The sequence below is a fragment of the Triturus cristatus genome, chromosome 2_1 (assembly GCF_964204655.1).
Source record: "Triturus cristatus chromosome 2_1, aTriCri1.1, whole genome shotgun sequence".
Classification (NCBI taxonomy): domain Eukaryota; kingdom Metazoa; phylum Chordata; class Amphibia; order Caudata; family Salamandridae; genus Triturus; species Triturus cristatus.
In genome coordinates, this window is record NC_140581.1 from 151192622 (window position 1) to 151218832 (window position 26211).

At 47.4% G+C, this 26211-nt stretch overlaps 1 protein-coding gene across 1 annotated transcript in view; it reads left to right on the plus strand.

Moving 5' to 3' along the window:
- Nucleotides 1-26211, plus strand: part of PIK3C3 (phosphatidylinositol 3-kinase catalytic subunit type 3) — an 855016-nt gene that overhangs the window by 190372 nt on the left and 638433 nt on the right. Inside the window, exon 6 of the mRNA XM_085629033.1 lies at nt 12385-12480. Within this exon, the coding sequence (XP_085485159.1) occupies nt 12385-12480 (96 nt within the window). The remainder of the gene's footprint in view (nt 1-12384; nt 12481-26211) is intronic.

A 26211-nucleotide genomic window follows, 5' to 3' on the forward strand; every position in this document is an offset into this window, starting at 1 on the left:
TCCCACCCGCGCAGGGACAATGCCCCATTCCAATTGTGAGCCAGAGGCACGACGAGCACTTTCAACATAGGACCTGTATGGGCCCCATATGTCTTTGGGACGGGAAGAGCTAGGCAGTGTGCTGGGGTATGTTTCGCTGTTAACATTAAAGTGGGCCAAACTATTCAACCAGCCTTGCAGAGTGGGGACTGTCCTACGGCCCCAGTGGATAGCAATTTCTCTTTTGGCCAATAGCAGGCAAACCTCCGGACGCCCCTGGGGAAGTTTACTACATACCCCAGCAGTGCCACTTCAGGGGCAGGAATGAGGGACAGCTTGGTCATGTTGCCTAGTGTGCTGTGCACCGCCTCCCAATTGGACTGTAGATTCAGACAGGTCCATGTGAGGTGTGCAAAGTCTGCATGCGGGGCTTCGCATTTGTGACAGGTGTGGGGCTTGGAAGGATCTAATCTATGGGCTCTGGCAGGGGTGACGTATGTTCTGCGTAAAAACTTTAAGTGTAGTAGTTTACGCCTGCTGTTGAGTCACACTTCCTTTGTGACTGCGCAGCATTTGGTCCACTGGTCATCTGTGATGGGGTGACCTATATCATCTTCCGAGTGCCTCCGAATCATGTCGTCATCAACCGGGACCAATCCAGAACAAGTCTTATACAGTTTAGATGTGAGATGAACCCCACTTTCACTATCAATGACGAGCGACAGTGAAGTGAATGAGTCAGGTTCAATGGGGAAACTAGGTAGTGCGGCACGGAGGGACGAACAAATCCGACCCAGCACAAAGCTTTCCCTGAAAGTGTCATCGCGAAAGCGGACATCATCTGCAACCGAGAAGATGTGTCCATTAGGGTACAGATCACCAGTTTGGATATATCAAATTTGGCTAGCTAGTTTCTCACTGGTAATGGGCAACCAGCGAGCATTAGGGACAGGCAGAGCTGAGGAGTATAGTGTTGGGGAGCCGGTGAATCGCCTCAGCTCATCCCAGGCCCAGCTGGTGGTGGAAACAGTCTGGATAACCCTTGGGTTTCTAGGTACGCCCTTGGGTAATACAGTGGATAACCGCTCAGGGAGGATGAAATCCGCCTCCGTGCAGTGAAAGGGGATTTTGACGTCAATGTGAAACCATGCAAAAGCATAGCTGCATTGTGCCACAAGATAAATCAAGTGGAAATCCGTCACCCCGAACCTTCCCCTCTCATATGGCAGGGTGAGTACCCACCAGCACACTCTGGCCCGTTTGCCCCCCCAGACCAGCCGGAGAAGATGGGACCGCAACGTTTCAAAGAAAGTGTTCGAGAGAGGTATAGGGATATTGTTAAAAAGATATAAAAATGTGAGAAGGACCACCATCTTAATAACCGCGACCCTGCCGGCGATAGACAATGGTAGCCACAACCATCTTTCCACTTGGGCTTCAAGGGCGCTAACTGCCTGCCCATAATTGAGGCGAAGAATCTGGGCAGTGGCAAGATGAATGTACTTGACTGAATCAGAGCACCATTCGTGGGGGAATTCACAATCCCATTGGGTCGTACTGGAGGTTAAGGGCAATATAACCGACTGGTGCCAGTTGATGCCCAGGCCAGAGTGCTGACCAAAGCGGAGGATTTCTCAGATGAGAGGTTCTAGGTTGACCTGCGGGTCTCTGACATAGAGGATGGTATCGTCAGCATAGAGTGAGACCATTATAAACCGCGCTGCAGATGCCTTTCCTGGAAATGTCGTATTAAGGGGTCCTTGGCAAGGATGAACAATAAGGGGGACAGTGAACAGCCCTGTCGGGGGCCGCGGGATAGAGAGAAGGGTCAGGAGAGTGTGCCATTTAAGCGTAATCTCGCTGTGGGGCGGCAATATAACAACACAGTGGTTGCTATGAATCCCATAGGCATTCCCTTACGACTCATAACCGACACGAAAAAGGGCCATTCCAGCGAATCAAAGGCCTTCTCAGTGTCCTACAGGATTGCGGCAGCAGGAACCTCCGGGTTGATCCCGTGGAGGACCGAAAAAAGCGTCCTGAGATTCAGGGAGGTCGATCAGCAGGGAACAAAGCCCGACTTTGTCCATTAATCGGGACAGACGGTTTGCGATAATCTTAGCTAAAATTTTATAATCCAATTTAAGGAGGGATAGAGGTCTGTAAGACCCACATAAAAATGGGTCTTTGCCCGCTTTAGGAAGGAGTATGACGACCGCCTCACGGTGTCTGGGAGGAAGAATTTGTTTCTCGAGGTCCTCAGCATACATTTTGATTAGTTGTGGTGCAAGTAACCCTGCCCTCACCGTATCGTTGCGCGATACTGTGAGGAGAGCCAGACGTTTCCCAGTCATGTCAGGGCCAGAAGCGTGAGCTGCTGTGTTGTCTAGTTCAGCTAGGTCTCGTTCTATACGTGAGAGAGTGTTGCGGAGATCCTTGAGCACTCCAGTGTTGAGGAGGAAATAGTCTTCGATGGCCTCGCGTATTTCAGTGTGGAAGAGATCATTGTTGAGTGCACGATGCGGGAAGCGCCATTGGCGTTCAAACCCTTTGGGAAGGGGAACCCTATGCAGGAGCTTTACGGGGGAGTGATCAGAATAGGTTCTCGGGAGAGTCACGAGGGAATGGACCCAATTGGAGATACCAGGGGAGACAAGCCAATAATCAATCCTAGTCCAGGTGTTGTGCTGGTCCGCATAATGCGTGTACTCAATGTGGGACGGGTTGCGCATGCGCCAAACGTCTAGGAGAGAGAAATGTTCACATGGGTCAAGAAGGGCACGGCGGGCGCGTTTAGTTCCGGGGGAATCAGAGGTGCTATCTAGTGCGGGATTAAGAAGCAGATTGAGATCCCCTCCCACCAATAGTAGAACAGGATCTATCTTAGAAAGTTGGGCCTGTAGGGTATGCAAACATTCAGGAGAGTCAGTGTTCGGGGCATAGGTACACACCAAGGCTGCACTGTGACCCATCAGTGACCCAATGACAATGAGGTACCTACCCTCATCGTCCTGCACAATTGAACGGAGGCTGAAGGGGACCCTTTTGTGGATGAGAATGGCAGTGCCACGAGCATAGTTGCTGACGTTGGCACAGTACCTGTGCGCACCCCAACTGGAAGCGAAACCAGCCGAATCGGACTTGGGTAAATGCGTTTCCTGCAGAAAGGCGATGTCAACATTGTGCCGAATGACTTAGTGGATCACATTTTGTTTCTTATGGTTTTCGTTTAGGCCTCTAACATTCTGGCAACTGGCATCACACACCACCAGGTGTCATGCTTCATCATCTGCCAGTCCTCGCCCTCTAAAAACCGCGTTTGATAGACGGCGGGCATATACCTGGAGACAGGGATGCACTTCTAAACTAAGTGGGGGCCCAAACAAAAAAAGGGAGTGAGTGAATTTAAAAACCATCATAGTATACCTGAACAATTTTTATTCTATGGGGTTACTATGTGGGATTAAAATATATAGGTGCGGTGAGTGGGGACCTTATCATCCCGTCGCCGCTGTGAATCAGTGATTGTTAATAGGGGGTCAACATGTTTCTGCCTGTATTGTCTACTTGGGTACGTGGCATTCGTCAGGACCTTAAATATTGGGCTCCAATCTTACCACTGGGGGCGTAGGCCTATAGCCAGCTGCCACCTGTTTAGAGAAACCCTATTGGAAATACCTATTTGCCCCATGGGAGGGGTAGGGGGGAAATCCTTGTGGCCACATTAGTTCAAGGTGTACTCCCCGCTAGAAAACCTAGCGCTGCATGCGTCCAGCCTCCTCCCCGGTGCAGTCACATTTTCCCATTGGAAGTGATGTTGCAAGTACATGTGAGAAATGGTTCTCTGTCTACTTTTTCTCTTCTATGATATGATTTCGTTCTAAAAAATAAGACATTATTCCTCACCCGCAGTTCTCTTGCTTGAAATTTTTGAGAGGTGTTGTAAACTGATGTTAGGGACAAACACTCATAAGTTCCACGGGTTCCGCTGCGCTGACCATTCCTTCCACTTAGATTTCAACAATTTTGGTGGATTCTACTTCGACTCTGGTGACTTCTGCTTTGACTTTGAGCCCACATCCTTTTTAAAAAAGTTTATTTACCATTTAGTACATTATAACAATACCGACATGGTTGTCCACAGTCCTCTTCATAACAGTGAGCAAGTGAAAATGGAGCATAAACATCTTCACATTGATCAACATAGCATATATGGATTGAAGAAATCAAACTGCGTTCAACCCCCTCCCCAGCAAGAGATCCGCCTGTTCAAGGCATCAAGCCTATATTCCCACCCATAACCCGTCACCGTAAGTAAAGTCTCAAAACAAAAAGCCATAAACAATTAAAGGCACAACAAAGTTGGAAAAGGCAAACATCTGGAAATGTCGAAGCAGGTCATCCCACCCGCGCAGGGACAATGCCCCATTCCAATTGTGAGCCAGAGGCACGACGAGCACTTTCAACATAGAACCTGTATGGGCCCCATATGTCTTTGGGACGGGAAGAGCTAGGCAGTGTGCTGGGGTATGTTTCGCTGTTAACATTAAAGTGGGCCAAACTATTCAACCAGCCTTGCAGAGTGGGGACTGTCCTACGGCCCCAGTGGATAGCAATTTCTCTTTTGGCCAATAGCAGGCAAACCTCCGGACGCCCCTGGGGAAGTTTACTACATACCCCAGCAGTGCCACTTCAGGGGCAGGAATGAGGGACAGCTTGGTCATGTTGCCTAGTGTGCTGTGCACCGCCTCCCAATTGGACTGTAGATTCAGACAGGTCCATGTGAGGTGTGCAAAGTCTGCATGCGGGGCTTCGCATTTGTGACAGGTGTGGGGCTTGGAAGGATCTAATCTATGGGCTCTGGCAGGGGTGACGTATGTTCTGCGTAAAAACTTAAAGTGTAGTAGTTTACGCCTGCTGTTGAGTGACACTTCCTTTGTGACTGCTCAGCATTTGGTCCACTGGTCATCTGTGATGGGGTGACCTATATCATCTTCCGAGTGCCTCCGAATCATGTCGTCATCAACCGGGACCAATCCAGAACAAGTCTTATACAGTTTAGATGTGAGATGAACCCCACTTTCACTATCAATGACGAGCGACAGTGAAGTGAATGAGTCAGGTTCAACGGGGAAACTAGGTAGTGCGGCACGGAGGGACGAACAAATCCGACCCAGCACAAAGCTTTCCCTGAAAGTGTCATCGCGAAAGCGGACATCATCTGCAACCGAGAAGATGTGTCCATTAGGGTACAGATCACCAGTTTGGATATATCAAATTTGGCTAGCTAGTTTCTCACTGGTAATGGGCAACCAGCGAGCATTAGGGACAGGCAGAGCTGAGGAGTATAGTGTTGGGGAGCCGGTGAATCGCCTCAGCTCATCCCAGGCCCAGCTGGTGGTGGAAACAGTCTGGATATCCCTTGGGTTTCTAGGTACGCCCTTGGGTAATACAGTGGATAACCGCTCAGGGAGGATGAAATCCGCCTCCGTGCAGTGAAAGGGGATTTTGACGTCAATGTGAAACCATGCAAAAGCATAGCTGCATTGTGCCACAAGATAAATCAAGTGGAAATCCGTCACCCCGAACCTTCCCCTCTCATATGGCAGGGTGAGTACCCACCAGCACACTCTGGCCCGTTTGCCCCCCCAGACCAGCCGGAGAAGATGGGACCGCAACGTTTCAAAGAAAGTGTTCGAGAGAGGTATAGGGATATTGTTAAAAAGATATAAAAATGTGAGAAGGACCACCATCTTAATAACCGCGACCCTGCCGGCGATAGACAATGGTAGCCACAACCATCTTTCCACTTGGGCTTCAAGGGCGCTAACTGCCTGCCCATAATTGAGGCGAAGAATCTGGGCAGTGGCAAGATGAATGTACTTGACTGAATCAGAGCACCATTCGTGGGGGAATTCACAATCCCATTGGGTCGTACTGGAGGTTAAGGGGAATATAACCGACTGGTGCCAGTTGATGCCCAGGCCAGAGTGCTGACCAAAGCGGAGGATTTCTCAGATGAGAGGTTCTAGGTTGACCTGCGGGTCTCTGACATAGAGGATGGTATCGTCAGCATAGAGTGAGACCATTATAAACCGCGCTGCAGATGCCTTTCCTGGAAATGTCGTATTAAGGGGTCCTTGGCAAGGATGAACAATAAGGGGGACAGTGAACAGCCCTGTCGGGGGCCGCGGGATAGAGAGAAGGGTCAGGAGAGTGTGCCATTTAAGCGTAATCTCGCTGTGGGGCGGCAATATAACAACACAGTGGTTGCTATGAATCCCATAGGCATTCCCTTACGACTCATAACCGACACGAAAAAGGGCCATTCCAGCGAATCAAAGGCCTTCTCAGTGTCCTACAGGATTGCGGCAGCAGGAACCTCCGGGTTGATCCCGTGGAGGACCGAAAAAAGCGTCCTGAGATTCAGGGAGGTCGATCAGCAGGGAACAAAGCCCGACTGGGCCGGACAGAAGATAAATTCCATTAATCGGGACAGACGGTTTGCGATAATCTTAGCTAAAATTTTATAATCCAATTTAAGGAGGGATAGAGGTCTGTAAGACCCACATAAAAATGGGTCTTTGCCCGCTTTAGGAAGGAGTATGACGACCGCCTCACGGTGTCTGGGAGGAAGAATTTGTTTCTCGAGGTCCTCAGCATACATTTTGATTAGTTGTGGTGCAAGTAACTCTTTATAAGCCTTGTAAAACTCCCCGGTAAAGCTATCGAGGCCGGGAGCTGAGGAGTTTCTAAGGGAGTCGATGGCTCTGAGGACATCGGGCTCGGAGATGGGCTCCGCTAAGAAGTCCTGCATATTTTTCTCCAAATATACCAGTGTGATCTCGGATAGATACGCCTCCTGTGCTGAGGGGTCACGACCTACTTTTGAGGTATAGAGGGATGTAAAAGAAGCCAGGAATTCGTTCGCGAATTTCCGAGCGGCCAGTTAGCATCTGATTTGTAGAGGAGCGCAGCTCAGTGACATAGGCCTTGCTGTAAAGGGGCCGAAGCATCTGGGCCAACGCCCGGCCTGGGCGTTTGCCCTCACCTTATCGTTGCGCGATACTGTGAGGAGAGCCAGACGTTTCCCAGTCATGTCAGGGCCAGAAGCGTGAGCTGCTGTGTTGTCTAGTTCAGCTAGGTCTCGTTCTATACGTGAGAGAGTGTTTCGGAGATCCTTGAGCACTCCAGTGTTGAGGAGGAAATAGTCTTCGATGGCCTCGCGTATTTCAGTGTGGAAGAGATCATTGTTGAGTGCACGATGCGGGAAGCGCCATTGGCGTTCAAACCCTTTGGGAAGGGGAACCCTATGCAGGAGCTTTACGGGGGAGTGATCAGAATAGGTTCTCGGGAGAGTCACGAGGGAATGGACCCAATTGGAGATACCAGGGGAGACAAGCCAATAATCAATCCTAGTCCAGGTGTTGTGCTGGTCCGCATAATGCGTGTACTCAATGTGGGACGGGTTGCGCATGCGCCAAACGTCTAGGAGAGAGAAATGTTCACATGGGTCAAGAAGGGCACGGCGGGCGCGTTTAGTTCCGGGGGAATCAGAGGTGCTATCTAGTGCGGGATTAAGAAGCAGATTGAGATCCCCTCCCACCAATAGTAGAACAGGATCTATCTTAGAACGTTGGGCCTGTAGGGTATGCAAACATTCAGGAGAGTCAGTGTTCGGGGCATAGGTACACACCAAGGCTGCACTGTGACCCATCAGTGACCCAATGACAATGAGGTACCTACCCTCATCGTCCTGCACAATTGAACGGAGGCTGAAGGGGACCCTTTTGTGGATGAGAATGGCAGTGCCACGAGCATAGTTGCTGACGTTGGCACAGTACCTGTGCGCACCCCAACTGGAAGCGAAACCAGCCGAATCGGACTTGGGTAAATACGTTTCCTGCAGAAAGGCGATGTCAACATTGTGCCGAATGACTTAGTGGATCACATTTTGTTTCTTATGGTTTTCGTTTAGGCCTCTAACATTCCAAGGCATCAAGGACAGGTCAGAGGGACCTTCAATATTACCCAGCTGAGCCATCTGCCAGGCGCAGCTTGAGTGACAAATACAAGCTCCAACTGTTAAACGTTGACAATGACAGTGCATCACCCAGAAGATAATCGAAAATGACAATGTGATTGCAATTTCCCCCACCCACCCTCACTAAGAAAAAAGCGAGGCCAACCCATAACAGGCAACAATACGTGTAGCACCTATTGGCGTTACAGTGGAATGATAAATCCCTGAAACGGTACAACCAAGTATCAAAAAACAAACCCAAGGTGTACACCATGATGGGTAGCAACGCCACGTCAGCTTACCAGCTATTTGAAAACTCACAGTATTATAGGTAATGTTATCCCAATTCAGTCCTGTTATAATGGAAAAGGAATAGTCTGGCAGCGTCAGCCAGTCCTGGAGCCAGTAAAGAGTTCCATGCTTGTATCAGAGCCACTGTGCGGGAGAGAGGTCGCACTACCGCCCGCGCTCGTTTGAGTGATGGTCCGCTTATACGTGCGACAAAATTCCTGCACTTCAGAGGGGTTATCACAAATGGGAGGACGGCCATTAACATTGATTCTTAACCTTGCAGGATATAACATGCCATATTTCAAGCCTAAGTTCCGGAGGGTGGCCTTGATCTCATTATATTTGCGTCAGGCCTCCTGCACCATGATAGTAAAGTCCGGATAGAAAGAGAGTTTGGAGCCCTGCCACTTGGTGTCTCCATGTTCTCTGGCAAGCCGTAGCGCAGTGTCGCGGTCCGGAAAGTTCATAATCCGGGGTATATTAGTCCGTGGAGGGCAACCCGGGTTGGGCCGGGGCCTCAGGGAGCGGTGAGCACGCTCCACCACAAAGCCGGAAGTAAAGGATTCCTTCCCAAGCATGTCAGCCAGTAAGGACTCTACAAAGAGGTCAAGGTGGCCCGTGGCGGTGGTTTCCGGAACTCCCAGTATGCGGATGTTGTTGCGCCTGCTGCGCGCTTCAAGGTCTTCGTTCTTCAGTGCTACTTCTTTGAGGATGCGCTCGACACGCTCCAACCATTTCAGGGATTGCGCGGTTCCATCCTCAGTGTCTGAAATGTGTGCCTCTGCCACATCTAGGCATCTGTCGTGAATTTGGATTTTAGCCCCCAAGCTCGCAAGACTTTTGTCTAGTGCGTCAAAGTGACCATCTAGCGCTCTGAAGCCAGCTGTTATCTCTTGCAAGAGAGAAGTGGATGGGGCGGAGGGGTCGGCAGCGTGGTGTGCTCCCTTCCCGCCCTTGACCATACTGGCGTCGTCCTCAGGGGTCTTCTCCGCAAGTTTTTCAAAGGGGAGGGTCTTCTGTTTGGGATCCTTGCGGCCCATACCGCGGCGCCGCAAAACCAACGTGGCAACAAAGGGGCGATCACAGAGACCAATTGTTGGCAATGGATAGTAGAAGGCCCCAAGCACACAGACGAATGTAATGAAGGGTCAATGCCCCAGACCCTGGATGGCGAAGGAGCAGACAGGCACCAGCCCTGTGTAGATCAGCATGGAAACATGCGGGCGCCCCAGTAAACGGGCGCGCAGGTTTGAGGAGCAAGACACAATGAGGTGTCTAAGCTCAGGACAAGGCGCTAGTGGCAGATGTAGTCTCCAGCCTCAGGTTAAGGATAGTAGCTGGGCACAGCTGCGGTAGGCCTCTCTCAGGGCATATAGTGTGTAGGTGCAGCCGGCGTGGGAGTGCAGCCTGGCGCAGGGATTGGAGGGCCCACTCTGGCTCCTCCCCACCGCTCACTTCCTCCTAGCGACTGGGTGGCTGCCTCCCGGGCTAGCCCGTGGGCCCTGTCCCCACCGGCTGCAGCCCAGCGGAGCCACAGATGTCCAACGGGGGGAGAGGGAGACACCAAACAGCCCCGCGCCCGTAGCTCTCACTGCCAATACAGGTCCCAGTCGCGAACAGGCACCAGCCGCCGCCCGCTCCAGTCCATGCGGCCTGCCTGGATGGATTAGCTCAGGCTGCCGCCATCATGTGCTCTGTCATCTAGCATGCCGTGAGCCGGACACTCGCTAAGGGGACACAGTTCAGCAGTCGGGATGGATTGCCGCGATCAGTGGAGGAGCGGCGCCGAATGTGGATGCGAACGCTACCGCATGTACGGGGGATATCTCCGGAAAAACTGGAAAGGCTGGCGGAGCTTCAATGCCGCACGGCCATCTTGGTACGCAGCTTGGCCACGCCCCTGAGCCCACATCCTTCATTTCTACCAGCATTAAACTGTTTTAGAACTAAAATAATTGCAGCATATACCAGTGATGTTGCAGTCCAGCCTGAAGATGTGAAGTCTACATTGTTAGAAATCTAAAATGAGGCTGTTCAATTTGAGATTGCTTTGGGATAGCATCTAAATATTCATAAAACTCAAATAATTGAAAATTATGATATAGGTATGAGTGACCCTCACATGGTTAGGGATTCCTTTATAGGGATCAGGTGGCTAAAGTAGGTGGTTTAATTAAATTATGAAACAACAATAACAAATTACACTGTTAAGATAGTCTTTGCATTTGAAATTTAGTATTCTTTGCTTCTAGATAAGCTATTTAGAGCAGGCTTAACTTCTGCTCGTTAACAGCCCCAAACTCTTACATGGATTAGACTTGAAAACCTAGAGTTCTATTTAGGAGTTACAAGAAGGTTCAAAGGATCATCAAATCTTTGTAAATCTTGCATGTAAGAAGGGGTTGGTATTTGCCTGATTTTGCTTATATTTTTTGACTAGTCATGGGTAAGTCATGGTAACCGTAACCAGGACCTCCTCTGATGGTGAGGCACCACCCTTGTGTCTTGGTAGTGATTTAGTTAGTGTTTGTTTTTAAATGTTGTGCTCCCAGGTTTTCACACTGTCACATTAAAGATCTTGCAGTCAGAACTGCAGATATGGGGGGGCCTGGTATAAGATATGTAATGTTATAATACTAATTATCCACTTTCTTTTGGATGACTTCTATTTTTGGAAGCAATTAAAACAGGTCAAATTGTTTTTGTGAAAAAGATTGTTGTCCTTGAGCCTGGGATCCTCAATAATAATCCACATTTGTGGATTATTGGAACAAATTTGTGGAATAAAAGGAAAAAGTGTGGGCATCACTATCGTTACCAATCTATCATTGGTTCTTGACATCAATACTTTGTGTTGTTCAGCAATCACGTTACATTCGCTTTTTTGGGCCCTTCTTACCGCCCGACAAAAAAATAATTTCTGTAGTTGTTCCTGCCTGTGTGTATACAAAACATGACTACTGCGGTATGCCAATTACAAGCCTCTCTACAAAACGTTTGGTTAAAAAACAAAGGGTACACAATGCTTTGTATAAATAAATACGTTTTTGAAGCACAGGGAAAGCTTCATGGGTTACCCTTACAGCAAAGAATTTATTTCAAATGTTCACAAAGCATTCCACTCTGCAGGCACTCAGTGCTTATCTATTTTAATCCAACATGAGAAGCATAGCTGCAGCCTTATTTATCATTGTGTATTCAGATATTTGGGGCCAAGTTCCAAAAATCTCATATAACCATAACTCAGACCATGCATCACCTTACTTTCTAATGGGCTCTTGAACCCACCTATCCGCTAGTGGTGAGTTTTTCTGGTTGGTTTTGCGTCTTTAAGCGCCATGAAATCTGGGTCCAAGCGCACTTCATATTCACAGTAAATCAAAAAAAGTAATTCCGATTCTCCCAGTTGAATAGGTAGAGGTTGCAGTGACAATGCGGATAAATTCACAGCTCAGCTAGACCATTTGAATCTAACAGTCTGACTGCCCACTGTAGCGTCTTCCCCAGTCCTGGAGCATGCAAATGAAATACTCCACACAGGAGCTGCCGTCAGACACTTCTTTATTCCTCAGCATACACTAACGCCCTGGCCAGTGTGGCATGTTGATGTTATACGCATTAGGACGCTGGTGGTTCTGGGACGGACTCAGAACAGGAACTACGTATATGCGTGGAGATGTTAGGGTGTGGTTAATATTGAGTCTGGGACCAATGTTCAGTGTGTGAGGGCATACTGAGGAATTAAGAAGTGTTTGACTACAGCTCCCGGGTGGCGTAATTCATCTGCATGCTCCACGGCTGCGGAAGACGCAACACCAATTACATCATGCTTCACATTAACCACACCTTAACACCTCCCATCGCATTACGTGCTTACTCTTCAAAGTCGCACAAGGGTCCTAATGCACATGACATCAATACGCTACACCTACTAAATGCAGAGATACCTCTAATACAGACGTACCGTGGTTGGAATTTCATTTCTTCCACTGTTTGTTTTGGTGATGGGCTTAAGTGGATCTTGATCGTGAGGGGATTGTTTTTAATTGATGGATTTCATACAGTAACTAATCCATTTTGTCTCCTTTTAGAGTGAGAAACGAAGTTCCAATTTCATGTACTTGATGGTTGAATTTCCCTGCGTAACAAGTGATGGTAAAGAATATGCGATTGTATACTATGAAAAGGTACGCAACTTGTGAATTTCAAATTTGTGTAATGCGTTTATTCGATTCTCTGCCTGTAAACAGCTTGTCAGTTCACTAAAATGTGCCGTAATCAGAAATACAATTTTTTATCAAATTTGAAATACAACGAGGATTTTTGTATTGATAATTTGTAAATTTGTTGCTGCTGCTGAAAATCTTGAATGTGATAATCTGTGTGAAATGTTTTCTCACACAGGTCCTGCTCTCCAGTCAAACAAATACTGTTTCCGCCTTCCTCACTCTCTATTCCAGCAGCCAGGTGCCTCGACTCCCATCTGTATACCCCATTACGGGGTATGTGCTGACCCACATTGGTTCTTAGTGTTAGCCGGCTTAGATCAAATGAATCATGATACATTCTTTTTTTACGTTAGTTTTTAAGGAGTGAGGCGCTTTCCTACTAATGTTATAGTTCCCTTTATGAAGGCAGACCCCTGACACATTTGCCACCCCTACCTACCCCTTTTTCTGGTAGATGGCTACCTTTAAATTCTCTACCTTAAGAATAGCCTTCCAGAGCCAGTGCTTTGTTAATTTATTTTCCTCTAGCGCCACGAGATGGCGCCATGTGGCTTCATCCATGGCTTCACCCCCCCAAGATTTGACGGCTCTAGGGATTAGTATTCACTCCTGTTTTTCTGCGCCTCATGAACTCAGGTCTGGAGCTGCCTCCTTATGGAAATGTATCAGCTTTCAACAGTGACTGGGTCAAATGTCTCATAAGGTTTCAGGTTCTAAACCCTGTCGTAGTTGCTGTAAAAAGATGTCTTTGTTGGAACGGCATGATATCTGCATGTGATATCTTGGCTTTGGCTACAATCCAACGGCCAGTGAATCGTGATCCTTGATGCATCATAAGGCCATCAGAGAACTAGGTGCCAAGTTATTTTTGGCCAAGTGGTGTAGGGTCACCTTAAAGTTATTCTAGTCCCCTTCAGGTAAGCCTCCTGAGAGGGCATGATCTCCCAAGTTAGTATTTCACAATAGGAAGGAGATGTTTTTAGGTCTCGGCTGAACTAGCGCATGCCCTGCAAGACATTTAGTAGGTGGGTTTTCAAAGTGCTACCCCACACTTTGACCGGCCTAGCGCTTGCGTTCACCCGAGTGTGCATGTGCGCAGCCGCCAGCTTTCAGCGCCCGATCAGGCGCCATCTGTCTTTCCTCTTGCTTGCTTTCTGAACGCTCCTCCACCCCTCCCCCGCCGCGTCTCGCGTTAATTCGCGCTGCGTTCACTTTCGCCGCACACCAAACAGAGCCTTGATGACTGCAGTGACTCGCTTAGGCTTTCGACCGGCTTCAACTTTTCAGGTACTTTCTTTCTCAGCATATACTTGTTGTTTATGCCTCTTCAATCTTTGGCATTTTGCATAACCCTTTTACACAAAATGCTTGATATTGCTTTTGGGTTAAAATCTTATCTCAAGAGCACGGGAACCACGCAATGAATAGTACGTGAATGCTTGTTAGTAATGCCTGTGCTTTCCCCCTCTCTTTTAGTGCGGAATCCTTCTTTGCAAAGATATATTTCACGCTTGAAAAATAGTGCAACATGCCAGGGTGGCATTTAGCACAATATCGCGTAATTTTGTAACTTTTGCAAAGCCACTTGATGACAAAGGCTAGCCTACCGGCTTTGCCAATGTTTTTTTGTAGGTCCTTCTTAAAGCAGAGCCCCTACTTTTCGTTGATGATAAAATATAAAAACCTTGTTTATCACCAAGTTGGTCGCACACTGCTCCACCCACTAGCGTGTTACCCCGAAGAATTGTGGTCCCTGTAGTCAGCGTCGGCGGGTACGCCTATGCTCAGTGGTGCGTGCAAGTCAGAGTAGCGTTAGCCATCCCTGGACAAGTGTTTCGCGGTAGTTGCCGCTCGTCAGCAGGGAGTAGGAAGAGTGCAGGGTTGCTTGTGTAGGCTTCTAAAATCATATCAGGTCTGTACCTCTCGTAGCGAACGCAGGTGCGTAACCATGAGCCCGTCGACTCCGGGGCTCAGAGAGCCACTAAATATGTATCACCAAGTTGGTCGCACACTGCTCCACCCACTAGCGTGTTACCCCGAAGAATTGTGGTCCCTGTAGTCAGCGTCGGCTTAGGTTACGCACCTGCGTTGCTACGAGAGGTACATACCTGATAATGATTTTAGCAGCCTACACAGCAACCCTGCACTCTTTCCTACTCCCTGCTGACGAGAGGCAACAACCTCGAAACACGTGTCCAGGGATGGCACACGCTATTCACACTTGCACTCACGACACGAGCATAGGTGTACTCGCCGACGCTGACTACAGGGACCACAGTTCTTTGGGGTAACACGCAGGTAGGTCAGCAGTGTGCGACCATTTTGGATTAGTTATTTAGTGGCTCTTTGAGCCGGGAAGCCGACGGGCTTAGGTTACGCACCTGCGTTGCTACGAGAGGTACATACCTGATAATGATTTTAGCAGCCTACACAGCAACCCTGCACTCTTTCCTACTCCCTGCTGACGAGAGGCAACAACCTCGAAACACGTGTCCAGGGATGGCACACGCTATTCACACTTGCACTCACGACACGAGCATAGGTGTACTCGCCGACGCTGACTACAGGGACCACAGTTCTTTGGGGTAACACGCAGGTAGGTCAGCAGTGTGCGACCATTTTGGATTAATAAAAACCTTGTTTATTTGCTTATTTCAGTTGATCTTTGCATTTTAGTTAAGGACGGTTTTACTGTTGGCATTCTTTAAAGACTTACAAAATAACCTCTGCAGTCATTATTGAACCTTAAGGTACACGACGCCTTGTTTAAACTGTTGCACTAAACTCGTGTTGGTTCAGGCATGGTTTATAAGGGAATGTTCCAAATTGTAACATTCTTAGTGGCTGTAATATGAAATGAATGACAAGCTTTCTTTTGATGCAGTGACTCTACGGTGCACTAGGCTCGGGTTTATCACGTTTCAATTCCAAACAATATTGAACTTGCGTTGTTGGTCTGCACGTCTTCTCATGCATTGTTCACGGTCAGATGTGTACTGTTGCCCCATTCAGAAATCCAAAGATCATTCTTTTTTTGAGTCTTCTGTTTTTTGTAATACAGTTGTAGTAAAAGTTGTGCTTAATCTTTTTTTCCATGGCAGTGGGTGTGGGGTTTGAGAGGGAAGGCATGCATTTGAATTGAAAGAGAGGCACTTTCCAATACAACAGTTAACTTGTATTTCTGAACTATGAAATTAGCACTTCGTGAGTAGTCATCAGACTTGCTCTATTTTTTTTTTTTTTTTTTGCATCACCCTAACGTATTTAGGGCTTTGACATTGGCTCTATTTCCTAAGAGTCTCTACTGACCTTTACCGAGGAAGTTAACTCCCCAGGTTTACACTAATTTGATACTAGGTCGTTTTCTAAGTTGACAACAAGACGTTACTGTCAGCCCAGTGTTCCGGTTATTCTCTTTAGCAAGGCTTATGAGTCTGCTTAGCATCCGTTGTTAGTCTTTCGGCAGTGCACTGATCTAGTGTGGCAATCATCTACAGTAGCTTCTCTGACGCAGGTGGGAGCACGATTTTGACAAGTCATACCACAGGATTCAAGATGATGCCGAAAGTAATTAAAGCATCTGTGTATTTTCTGTATTGCTTTTAACTCAGTCATGCAAACCAGCATCAGAATCCTCTTGTCTTTCTTCAAATACATTTGTGGGTGGTATCGACCTTCCAAATTAATACTCTTATTTGACTTCTCTTAGCCTATTTTTCTGCTTATTGAAACCCTGCTGTTTTCGTCTGTGTTTGCAACAGTTATATCAAGTATTCAGCTCGTCTTCAGAGGAGTCCAGCAATCAAGATCTGGCTGTTTGTGAATGTGTTGTCTCTCCTTTTATTGTTCGTTAGGATTGTCCCCTCATTTGTTTTCCTTCCTCGGTCCAAGATGAAAATACGTTTTCAATATTTAAAATTCATTCTTTATGATGTGGTTAGTTCAAGATCAATGCACAGTTCATTTCATAAATACATACATCATTTCAATTAGACAATCACAATAAAAATCAGTGTTTGGCAACCGTCTTTATAAAGAAACTATGGTTAATGTTAATTGCAGATCCCGTTCCAGTATTCTCCAAAGTATGTTTGCTGCTTTCCATGGCCTTTCCCAATCTCCCTCTGCCCAGCTCTATCATGTGGTATTAGTATGTTTTAATTGCATTTAAGGGGCATTACATCACCCATATTTTTGAAAGCTTTTCCCAAGCACATTTAGTGTTCACCAATCTCTCTTTTTCCACTACTATCTTTAAAGGAGATATCTTGAGGATCGGCATTTTGTGTAGATCATTAAATTTATGGGTAATGTGAGATGGAATGCAGGTCTAGGCGAAATGTACATTCTTCTTAGTTATCTGTCTCGCACCCCTCATTACCTTGCCCACTAAATCTGCACAGTGACAAAGAATGACATCCTTGGATCATATGTTTCTGTCATCACCTCTTTCTTTGGAGAGCATGGTGGTACAATACTCTTCTCTAAACCGAACCCTAATTACTTTCCTTTGGCCCCTCCAGACTTGAGAGTCTAAGAGGATTGACTCTATGGGCTGAAACGTCTCTGTCTCTGACAGTTTAACTATTGCCTTCTTGGCCACTATATTCACGCCCTATGGAAGTTGTAAAAGATTACTGATAGCGATTTTCCTAAACACGCGAAAGAAGCAATTTTCTGATCTGGTAAGATGGCTCCAAATAAATCGTAAAGTGTGGCTTGGATTCTACTGACACTTGGCTCAGTCAATGCCATGATCGTGAGCCTGCTCCCCCACACCTGGGTGCTTTTCACAGACTTTTCGGGACACGTCCAAGTGCCTTAAGTGCACATGCCCTTCAATGAGAAAGAGAGCTGCAATGGCATGATCTCTGAGCATGACATCTCTTCCAAAACAGTACCAGCAACAGAATAGTAATTTGGGGGCTTCTCCATGGCACAGAATTCTTGTTAGTTGCAACTTTCTCAAATGTTTCAAACACCTCAGTAGAAGTATCACTCTTTTTGGGACATGGGTGGATCTAGAAGACATTGTCATTAACAGTAGCAGCACCTCCAGTCCCTCCCGTCCGCCGCTGGCTCTGCAGCCTAAGATCATGTTTGACTCCCTTCCCTCTCACTGTCACCAGCTTCGGGAGGGAGAGGATGAATGAATGAATGAATGAAAGAAAATTTCTAAACGCGCAACTAAACCCGAAGGCATCAAGGCGCCTAACAAAAAATAAATCCTAAAAGGCAAATCCAGAACTAAGGGTAGGCTTTGGCATATAGCCACGTCTTGAGGGCCTTCCTAAAAACTTGTTGTGAGGGAAGAGATTTAATATCAGCCGGAAGCGTGTTCCAGAGCTTGGGAGCCAAAATTGAAAAAGCTCTGCCACCCCACTTAGCTCTCCGAACACGAGGGACCGATAACAAAAGTTTATTAGCGGAGCGTAGAGCTCTAGAGGGGACATAAGGGGCCAACAGGTCCCTTAGGCCTCCAGATCTATTGGAAGCCAAAGCCCCATAAACCAAACAAAGGGACTTAAATGAAATCCTGGCCTCAATTGGAAGCCAGTGCAATGTCTTTCTGGCAGCCGAAGCAGAAGCCCTCCTAGGGAGATCCAATACAAATTTGGCGGCGGCATTCTGCACCATTTGAAGTCGCGTTAGTAGGCCCTTGTTAATGCCTAAGTATAAGGCATTGCAATAGTCGAGTCTTGAGCCTATCAATGCAACAACAATTTGCTTTCTGGCTTGAAGGGACAGGTAGTGTTTAATCTTCCGCAAGATGTTTAATAAGCCACAACATGTGGAGATAGTCCTCTTGACTTGCTGGCCCATGCCCAAGGTAGGGTCAATCATAACTCCTAAATTCTTGGCCAATACAGTGGGAGTCGGACACGTACCCAGTGATGTAGGCCACCATTCCGCAGACCAAATATCCTCCTTTCCTCCGAACACCAGGATTTCTGTCTTTTCGCCATTAAGCTTCAATGAATTGTGAATCATCCATTGAGCAACTGCCTCCATACAGTGTCTAAAATTGGAGGCAGCTGAGATGACAGGTTGGGCGAGAGACATCAAAATCTGCGTGTCGTCGGCATAGGAGACTACCTCCATCCCAAAAGATCTAATAAGCCTGGCAAGTGGGGTCACATAGATGTTAAAGAGGGTCGGACTTAATGCCGACCCCTGGGGGACCCCACAGTGCACAGGAAGGGATGGAGATAGAAACTCCCCCAGCTTAACTCTCTGTTCCCTCTGGCCAAGAAAAGAGGCCAGCAAACTAAGTGCAGGCCCCTCCACCCCTATCTCCCTCAGCCTAGAAGTTAATACTGAGGGAGACAGGGTGTCAAACGCAGCCGTAAGATCTAACAGGATAAGGAGAGTGGTCTGGCCCTTATCTACTCTAGTGCGAATGTTGTCAAGCACAATGGTAAGGTCCGACTCCGTACTATGCTCTCTCCGAAAATCATGCTGCGAATGATCTAAAAGGCCAGAGGTTTCCAGAAAGACTGCAAGCTGCTGGTTAAGATGGGTTTCCAGCATCTTTGCATGGGCTGGTAGCAGTGAGATGGGGCGGAAGTTTTTAAGAACCCCTGGGTCTAATGTGGGCTTTTATAACAAAGGTTTAACCACCGCTCTTTTCCATTGTAAAGGAAAAGTCCCATCCCTCATGGCCCTGTTCATAATATCTAGTAATGGAGGCAGAAGAGTATCCTTACATTGCTTAAGAAGTTTCAGGGGGCAAGGGTCTAAGGGAGACCCCGACCTAGTCTTAAACAAGAGGACTTCAAGTTCTTGGAGGGAGAGGGGTGAAAAGCTGGACAAACACCCTGAAAACACCTCCTCGGGAGATGTTAGCAAAGGGATGGGTAGGCATGTAGATGTAGGTAATGCCAGGTTCTCACTCTAGAGCCGAATATATGTCCACAATTTTAGCTTGAAAAAATTGTGCAACATCATTACAAAGCTGCTGTGAGCTGACAACCGGATCAGGCACCTTCAATGATATGAGCCTGTCTACGATCTTAAACAGCTCTTTCGGCGAAGAGAGTGAGGAGGTAAGAGAAGTAAAATACTCCTGCTTGGTTTTTGTCACCTCCATCTTATAATTCCTTAGGAGGGTTTTATGGTTATCCCTCTCCTGCCAATCCCAACCAGTCCTCCAGAGACGTTCCTGTCTCCGAACTCCCTGCCTAAGAAGTCTTAGCGATTCCGAGAACCATGGGGCCGATGGACTTTTCCTCGCGGAGTAGCGCAGTGAGGTTGGAGCCAGTTCGTCAATAGCTGTCTTAATGGCACTATCCATCCTCATCACTGCAGAATTTACATCCTCCTCTGGGAAAATCCCCAAAGTGGATCTCCCATTCCTCTGCCAACTGGGAGACCATCAAGGCAGACCTCTAGGTCAAACACATATCCGCACCGGCCAATCCTTACTCCACCTATCTTCTGCTCTGGACTCTCTAATTCTACCAAGATGGGCTATCCATCACTTGTCTTTATGTTGGTGGTTGACACTCTAACCCTCCTGAACAAAGGTACCATCGAATTGGTACCTTTGGAGGAAAGGGGCATGGGATTGGAGTCCCTTTACCTCTTGGTCCATAAGGTGGACATAGGCTTAAGACCCATTGTGGACCTCCACCTCTTGAATTTTTTCACCCAGTACAAATTGAATATGCTGTCAGCACTCAATTTTGGGAATAGGCTAGACCTTGATGACTGTCAACTATTGCTATTCTGACGTCATTATTGACCGTGGGGCTCGAGCCGTCTGAGATCGCTGCTAGCCCAGCCATGCCCAGTGGGAGGGACACAGGACTTGCGCCATTATGCCTGGCCGATAAGAGTCAGAATACACTAATCTGGGCTCTGGATACAGCAGAGCTGATAGACTTCTAGCTGCAGATTCCTTACTTTATGTCAAACTGGATGCGGAAGATTTTGAGCTGTACCCGCGCAGATACTTTAATTTACAACCATTACATCCACTGATCACCTATAAATTCAGCTCTAGAGGTGAAGTGATTGATATTACCTAAATGAGCCATTACCCATATTGACAACTGAATAGATTAAAAAACCGTGATGAAATCGTGATAACGACGAAACACGTTTTGGAATCACACTAGGGGAGAGGAGTTGGCCTAACGACTAGGGTGGTTGACCTTGAATCTGGGAACTGGCTCGAGTCTCGGCAGTGACGCTGATCATCCTGTGATTATGGGCAAATCATTTAATCTCCCCGTGCCTAACCAAAAATGAATGTGTGTCCTCATGTAACGTAACTGGTGCTATGTAAAGCGCTCTGATACTCAATTCGGGTCAAGTTCGCGCTATATAAAACTCTGCAAAAAAAAAAACAATAAACAACTTGGTAAGAACAATATTGGAGAAATTAAGTTTGAAGACTACATCATTATAACTTATATATAAGTGTTACGTGTGCCAGATTAATGTGTATTGCCATATTGGGAACCTTCTGTAGGGGTCCATCGTGTGCACCGTATCTAATACTTTTGTGCCATAAATCCTTGGTGACAATCCCGAGTGAGCGCTACGATACCCTCCTTTTCACCCCCTTCTCTGTCACTGAACAAGCATAATCAACCTGATACATGATAGTATATATCTCTTTGAAAGTGGTTAAGTTAATGTGGTATGTTATCTCATCTACAAGATGATTTATAACATTTGTAATTGAATCTCCCATTGATCTCTTTAGTTCTTGAAAACTGTAGCAGGCCCTGAGCCCTGTATCTCCGCTGTCAGACATCCTTGGGAAAGATCACTCCTAATGTATTCTGGGCGGGCTCAATGCGTCCACTTATTGTTTTCCTCCTGGCCAGTTTGATCCTGGTTCGATCCAGGTATGCCCTTGTGATAGCTGCTCCCCCCAAACTTTGGAACGCCTGGTATTATTTTGTGCACTTTATTTTTTTACGCCAAAGGTACTTTATTACCACTCTTGAAAACCAGGGGCATTCGGCAGTTTCGTACGGCTTATCTACATTTACAGTTATTACCAGATCATGCTGTGATGCTGGCTGTTACTTCTTTTTAAAAGGTGCCTTACTTTGGAACACAATCATGAACTTTTAAAGCTGTATATATTGGCCTTAGATTATAAGACCTGCCAGATGTACTTTTATAGGTGTTATTTTTAACTGGTTTACAATCCCTGCAGTCAGTGTAATTTTGGTGGCTTTTGTATTTTAATCTAGGTATGAGGTTTTTATAAGTGTTTTTTTCTTTTACTTTGTGATAATTAAGTTGTATAACCGAATTAAGACCATGCTGTGTGTGTGTACTGGAAGGTCTTATTTTATTATGGAAGAAAATTTTGCAAACATGGCACTATTCTCTGCACTTTATTTGTACCATGCTGCTTCACAAGACAGCAGCTAGTGTGTAATTTACTGTTTTTGCTACGTAAACAATTCTTGTAATCGTGTGGAATTGCCTGCTGTTGGTTTTTATCAAAATTGTACTTTTAACTTATCTATTTTATATTTTGAAGTGATGGATTGTTGTGTTTTTATGTGTTCTCTTACGGCCACATTTGTGTCAGAAATAAGGCGGGAATTGAATTGTAATTGCATCTATTTTATTAAGGGTGAGGTTCAAAACATTGCAAGTGGTGTGCGAGTTGTGGTTTGCGTGGCTGATGTGGAAGTTACAGACACCCCACACATCCCCACTCGCCTCCATTTATGAAGTGTGTTTTCTTAAACAATTGCACCGTGTTATAAATGCATGGAGTATTCATATTCGGTGCTTTGGTATTTTTTTCTGGTCACGAGTGACTGCTTCAAAAATGTTCTTGGCAGGTTAATCAAAATGAGAGGTTTTGCTTTTGTTACGTGGTAGATCTACTTTGGAAGAATTCATTACGCCAGTTTGTAAGTAACGAATAATATTAAGTAGCACTACAGTAACGTAGCAGGAGTTTAATACATTTTTTTTTTATAGATAAAATGAAGTTACAATAAAAGTAGTAGGTGTGTGCGAAGTTGCTGGACTGCTGCACACTAGGTATTTTTATGTTTAACATTCCCTTAAAACAGACATACGTGTCTAATGGTGCCGTGTGGGCAGATCTAATGAATATAATTACGGATTCCTTTTTTTGTCCAGAAGTCCTGAGAGGCACTTCTTTCTAACACACTGTATGACTGTATCATGTGGACCGGGTGTAGGTAAAGCATCCACGTGAATACTGTTGGTGCCACAATAACAACTGCTGTTTTGCCGAATTGATCGCAGTTTTCTCTTGCTGCAACCCCTACCCCTCCTCCAACCCCAACAAAGAACGGGTCATGTTTGCAGGGCCACTGGTCGCTTAGGGGTGCTGACAGGGGCGGCTGTTGCAGCTCGATTTATGGTAGGGCCAGCTCTGCTTGTGTGTATTGTTTTATTGTAGGACAATGTGTTCTCTTGCGAGTAAGAATGCACACAAGACTAGGCAGGATCATTCCAGACCCACAGATTTAGGTAGTGCGAGTATCACTCTGAAAGACCCATTTATTAATCTCCCGACATCGTCTTGATTTGTTGCTTTTCAGTCGCAGGCCCGTGGCCTCTTGTGTGCTTGTTTGGTAATTTAATGCCTGCCATTCAGGCCTGACATGCCTGGTACAAGATGGCTCGCCTCTCTAGGCTCTGTCGCCTAATGGAACCTGTCGCCATTGTCACCGGCCCAGTGACAGATGCTCCGGGTGGAGATGACTTGTCTCGCGCTGGTTGATAAATGTGTTTCCAGTGCTTTGAAGGACAGCTGCCAGACATTGCAATATTCTGAATGTATGAAACCTGTCATGCAGTAAGTACTGGTCCTTCAGAGAAGTTTGTTCTGCTTATGAACTTTATGTTCACGAAATAATGGCACTCACTGTGTTATCTTCAGGGGAATAGTTTAGGCAATTTAAACAATTGCTGTGCTTTTCAGAGTGAGTTGTGTTGCCAAGGAGCGGTGACTCTTACCTTGCTTTTTGGTTCCCCCAGCGTGGAGTCTGCACCAATCCTCCTGTACAACAATTCTGGCAGCTTTACTCCTAATAGCAAATAGGTTAAATGCAGTGAAGTACCAAGAAGAAGCACAAATGTGGAACTGCTAATGATCCAGAACTAGGCAGCTAGACCCCTCCTAAATCTAAACAAGGGTGGGGTAAATATGGGGCAGTGCCACAATTAAGACCAGGGGAAACCTGGTCTTACCCTGGTGCAACGAAGAGAAATGTTTAATTTCTCCTCCCATTTGCTGTTTCCATGTGTGCTGCATTGTGCAGCACACATAGAAACAGCAAAACGCCATTGATTGTTTATGTGCAGGAAGGTGTCTAATTTAAAAAGATTACGTTTTGCAACAACTGTGTGTGCTGCATTAAGCAGCACCCATAGAAGTTTCAAAACACCATTTCAGATTGTTTATGTGCATGAAGGTACACCTTCCAGCACAAAAACAATCATTCCCCTCAGCGCGGGTGTCTGCGTTGTAGCTAGGCAGCTAAATTAGCGCCACCGCAGTAGTGTAGTAGTGAAAAGAGGAAGCAGGCACTTACTGCCAGAATTTGTGCCTGCTTCAATTATGATTCACCACAGAAGGGGACAGCACCACCCTGAAAAGTGTGCTGTTAAGTTAATCAAAAGTATCCAAAAATGATTTGATTATTTGCTTCTTTTCTGTGACTCTCTTGATTTGGCATTTCTGCCACTTCCCCTTCCCGCCGCTGCATCCCCTGTGACCCCGCCCCCCTCGCCCATTCACCCGCACCCGCCTCCCAGTTGCTCATCCCTCCCACCTCCCCTTCTTAGTGGCGGCCGCTATGCGGCCACTCCTCCGGCGTTCGCGCTTAACGCAAGCCTCTCATCCACCTGCTTCCAGGCCACCGGAAAACTGACCCTTCTCCTGCCAAAACTGCAGCTTCACCAGCCACCGAACACCTGCATGCCCTGCCCCTCCCACCAGGGCAGGTCACAACCATCTCGGATGCATACTACACAACACCCGCTCCGTCCAAAGGCACGCCATCGAACTCTGGGACCTACTCGACTCATCCTCCCCGGACGTCGCCTTCCTGACGGAGACCTGGATGAACCCCTTCTCGGTGCCCTACATTGCCATAGCCATCCCAGACGGCTACATGATCACCCGCAGGGACCGCACCAACAGACCAGGAGGTGGAATCGCCATCATCCACAGGAATACCCTCAGAATTTCGACCAGCACCGAAGACACCCTCAGCGCTGCCGAACACCTGCACTTCCAGATCAACATCGACCCCCAACACCACCCTCAGAGGAACCCTCGTCTACAGACCCCCCGGACCCAGGCAAAAGGTTCAGCAACTCCATCACCGACGTCATCAGCACGCACGCCCTTGCATCCACCGACTACATTTTCCTTGGAGACCTGAACTTCCACCTCGAGAATGCCAACAACAGCATCTCCACCACCCTGCTCGCAACCTCACCAACCTCGGACTCAAACAGCTCGTCACTACACCCACCCACTCCGCCGGACACATCCTCGATCCCATCTTTTCTGCCAGCAACCACGTCACCTTCAGCCACACCACCGAACTCCACTGGACCGACCACCTCTGCATCCACTTCTACTTCGAGAAACACACCACACACAACTACCCGCAACGAATCCCCCACCGCAGCTGGAACAAGGTCACTGAAGACCAGCTAATCACCACCCTCCCCGAGACCCACCAACCGACCACACTGACAATGACACAGCCACCCACAACCTCAGGCAATGGATCGACGACTGCGCCAACACTCTTGCCCCGATCAAGAAAACCTCAAACAGACGCACCGATAGAAGGGCCATATGGTTCACCACTGACCTCCAGGCATCCAAGCAGACCTGCTGAAGATTCTAGAAGAAGTGGCGCCACGAACAGACACCGGACAACCACGCAACCTTCAAGAATGCCAGTCGCAGGCACCACCAACTCATTCGAACTGTAAAAGGACCTCCTTCAAGGAACGCATCGACAACGCGCACAACAGCAAAGAGCTCTTCAACATCATGAAGGAACTCGCCTGCTCCAGCTCTAACGACTTCCCGCCGTCACAAGACCTCTACGACTCTCTAGACACCTTCTTCCACCGCAAGATCAGACATCCACGACAGCTTCAACACCCAGACCTCCCTGACAGCTGCCGACACCTCAGACTCGCCGCCCTCCAGCCACACCGGCCTCCTGCTCTCCTGGAACCACATCAACGACACCATCAAAATCATGAACCACTCCGGTTCACCGTCCGACCCCTGCCCTCACCACATCTTCAACAAAGCGAGCTCCATCATTGCACCCCAACTCCGGAAGATCTTCAACAGCTCCTTCGAGACCGCCACCTTCCCGGAGAGCTGGAAACACGCCGAGATCAACGGCCTAGTCTAGAAACCCAAGGCATACCCAAAGGACCTCAAGAACTTCCGGCCCATCTCCCTGCTCCCGTTCCCGGAGAAAGTCATCGAGAAGATGGTCAACAGGCAACTGACCCGCTTCCTCGAAGAGAACAACACCCTGAACTCGTCCCAATCCGGATTCCGCAGCAACCACAGCACCGAAACCGCCCTCATCGCTGCCACCGACAACATCAGGACCCTGCTGGACAACGGCGAAACCATGGCCCTCATCCTCCAAGACCTCTCGGCCGCCTTCAACACCGTCTGCCTCCACA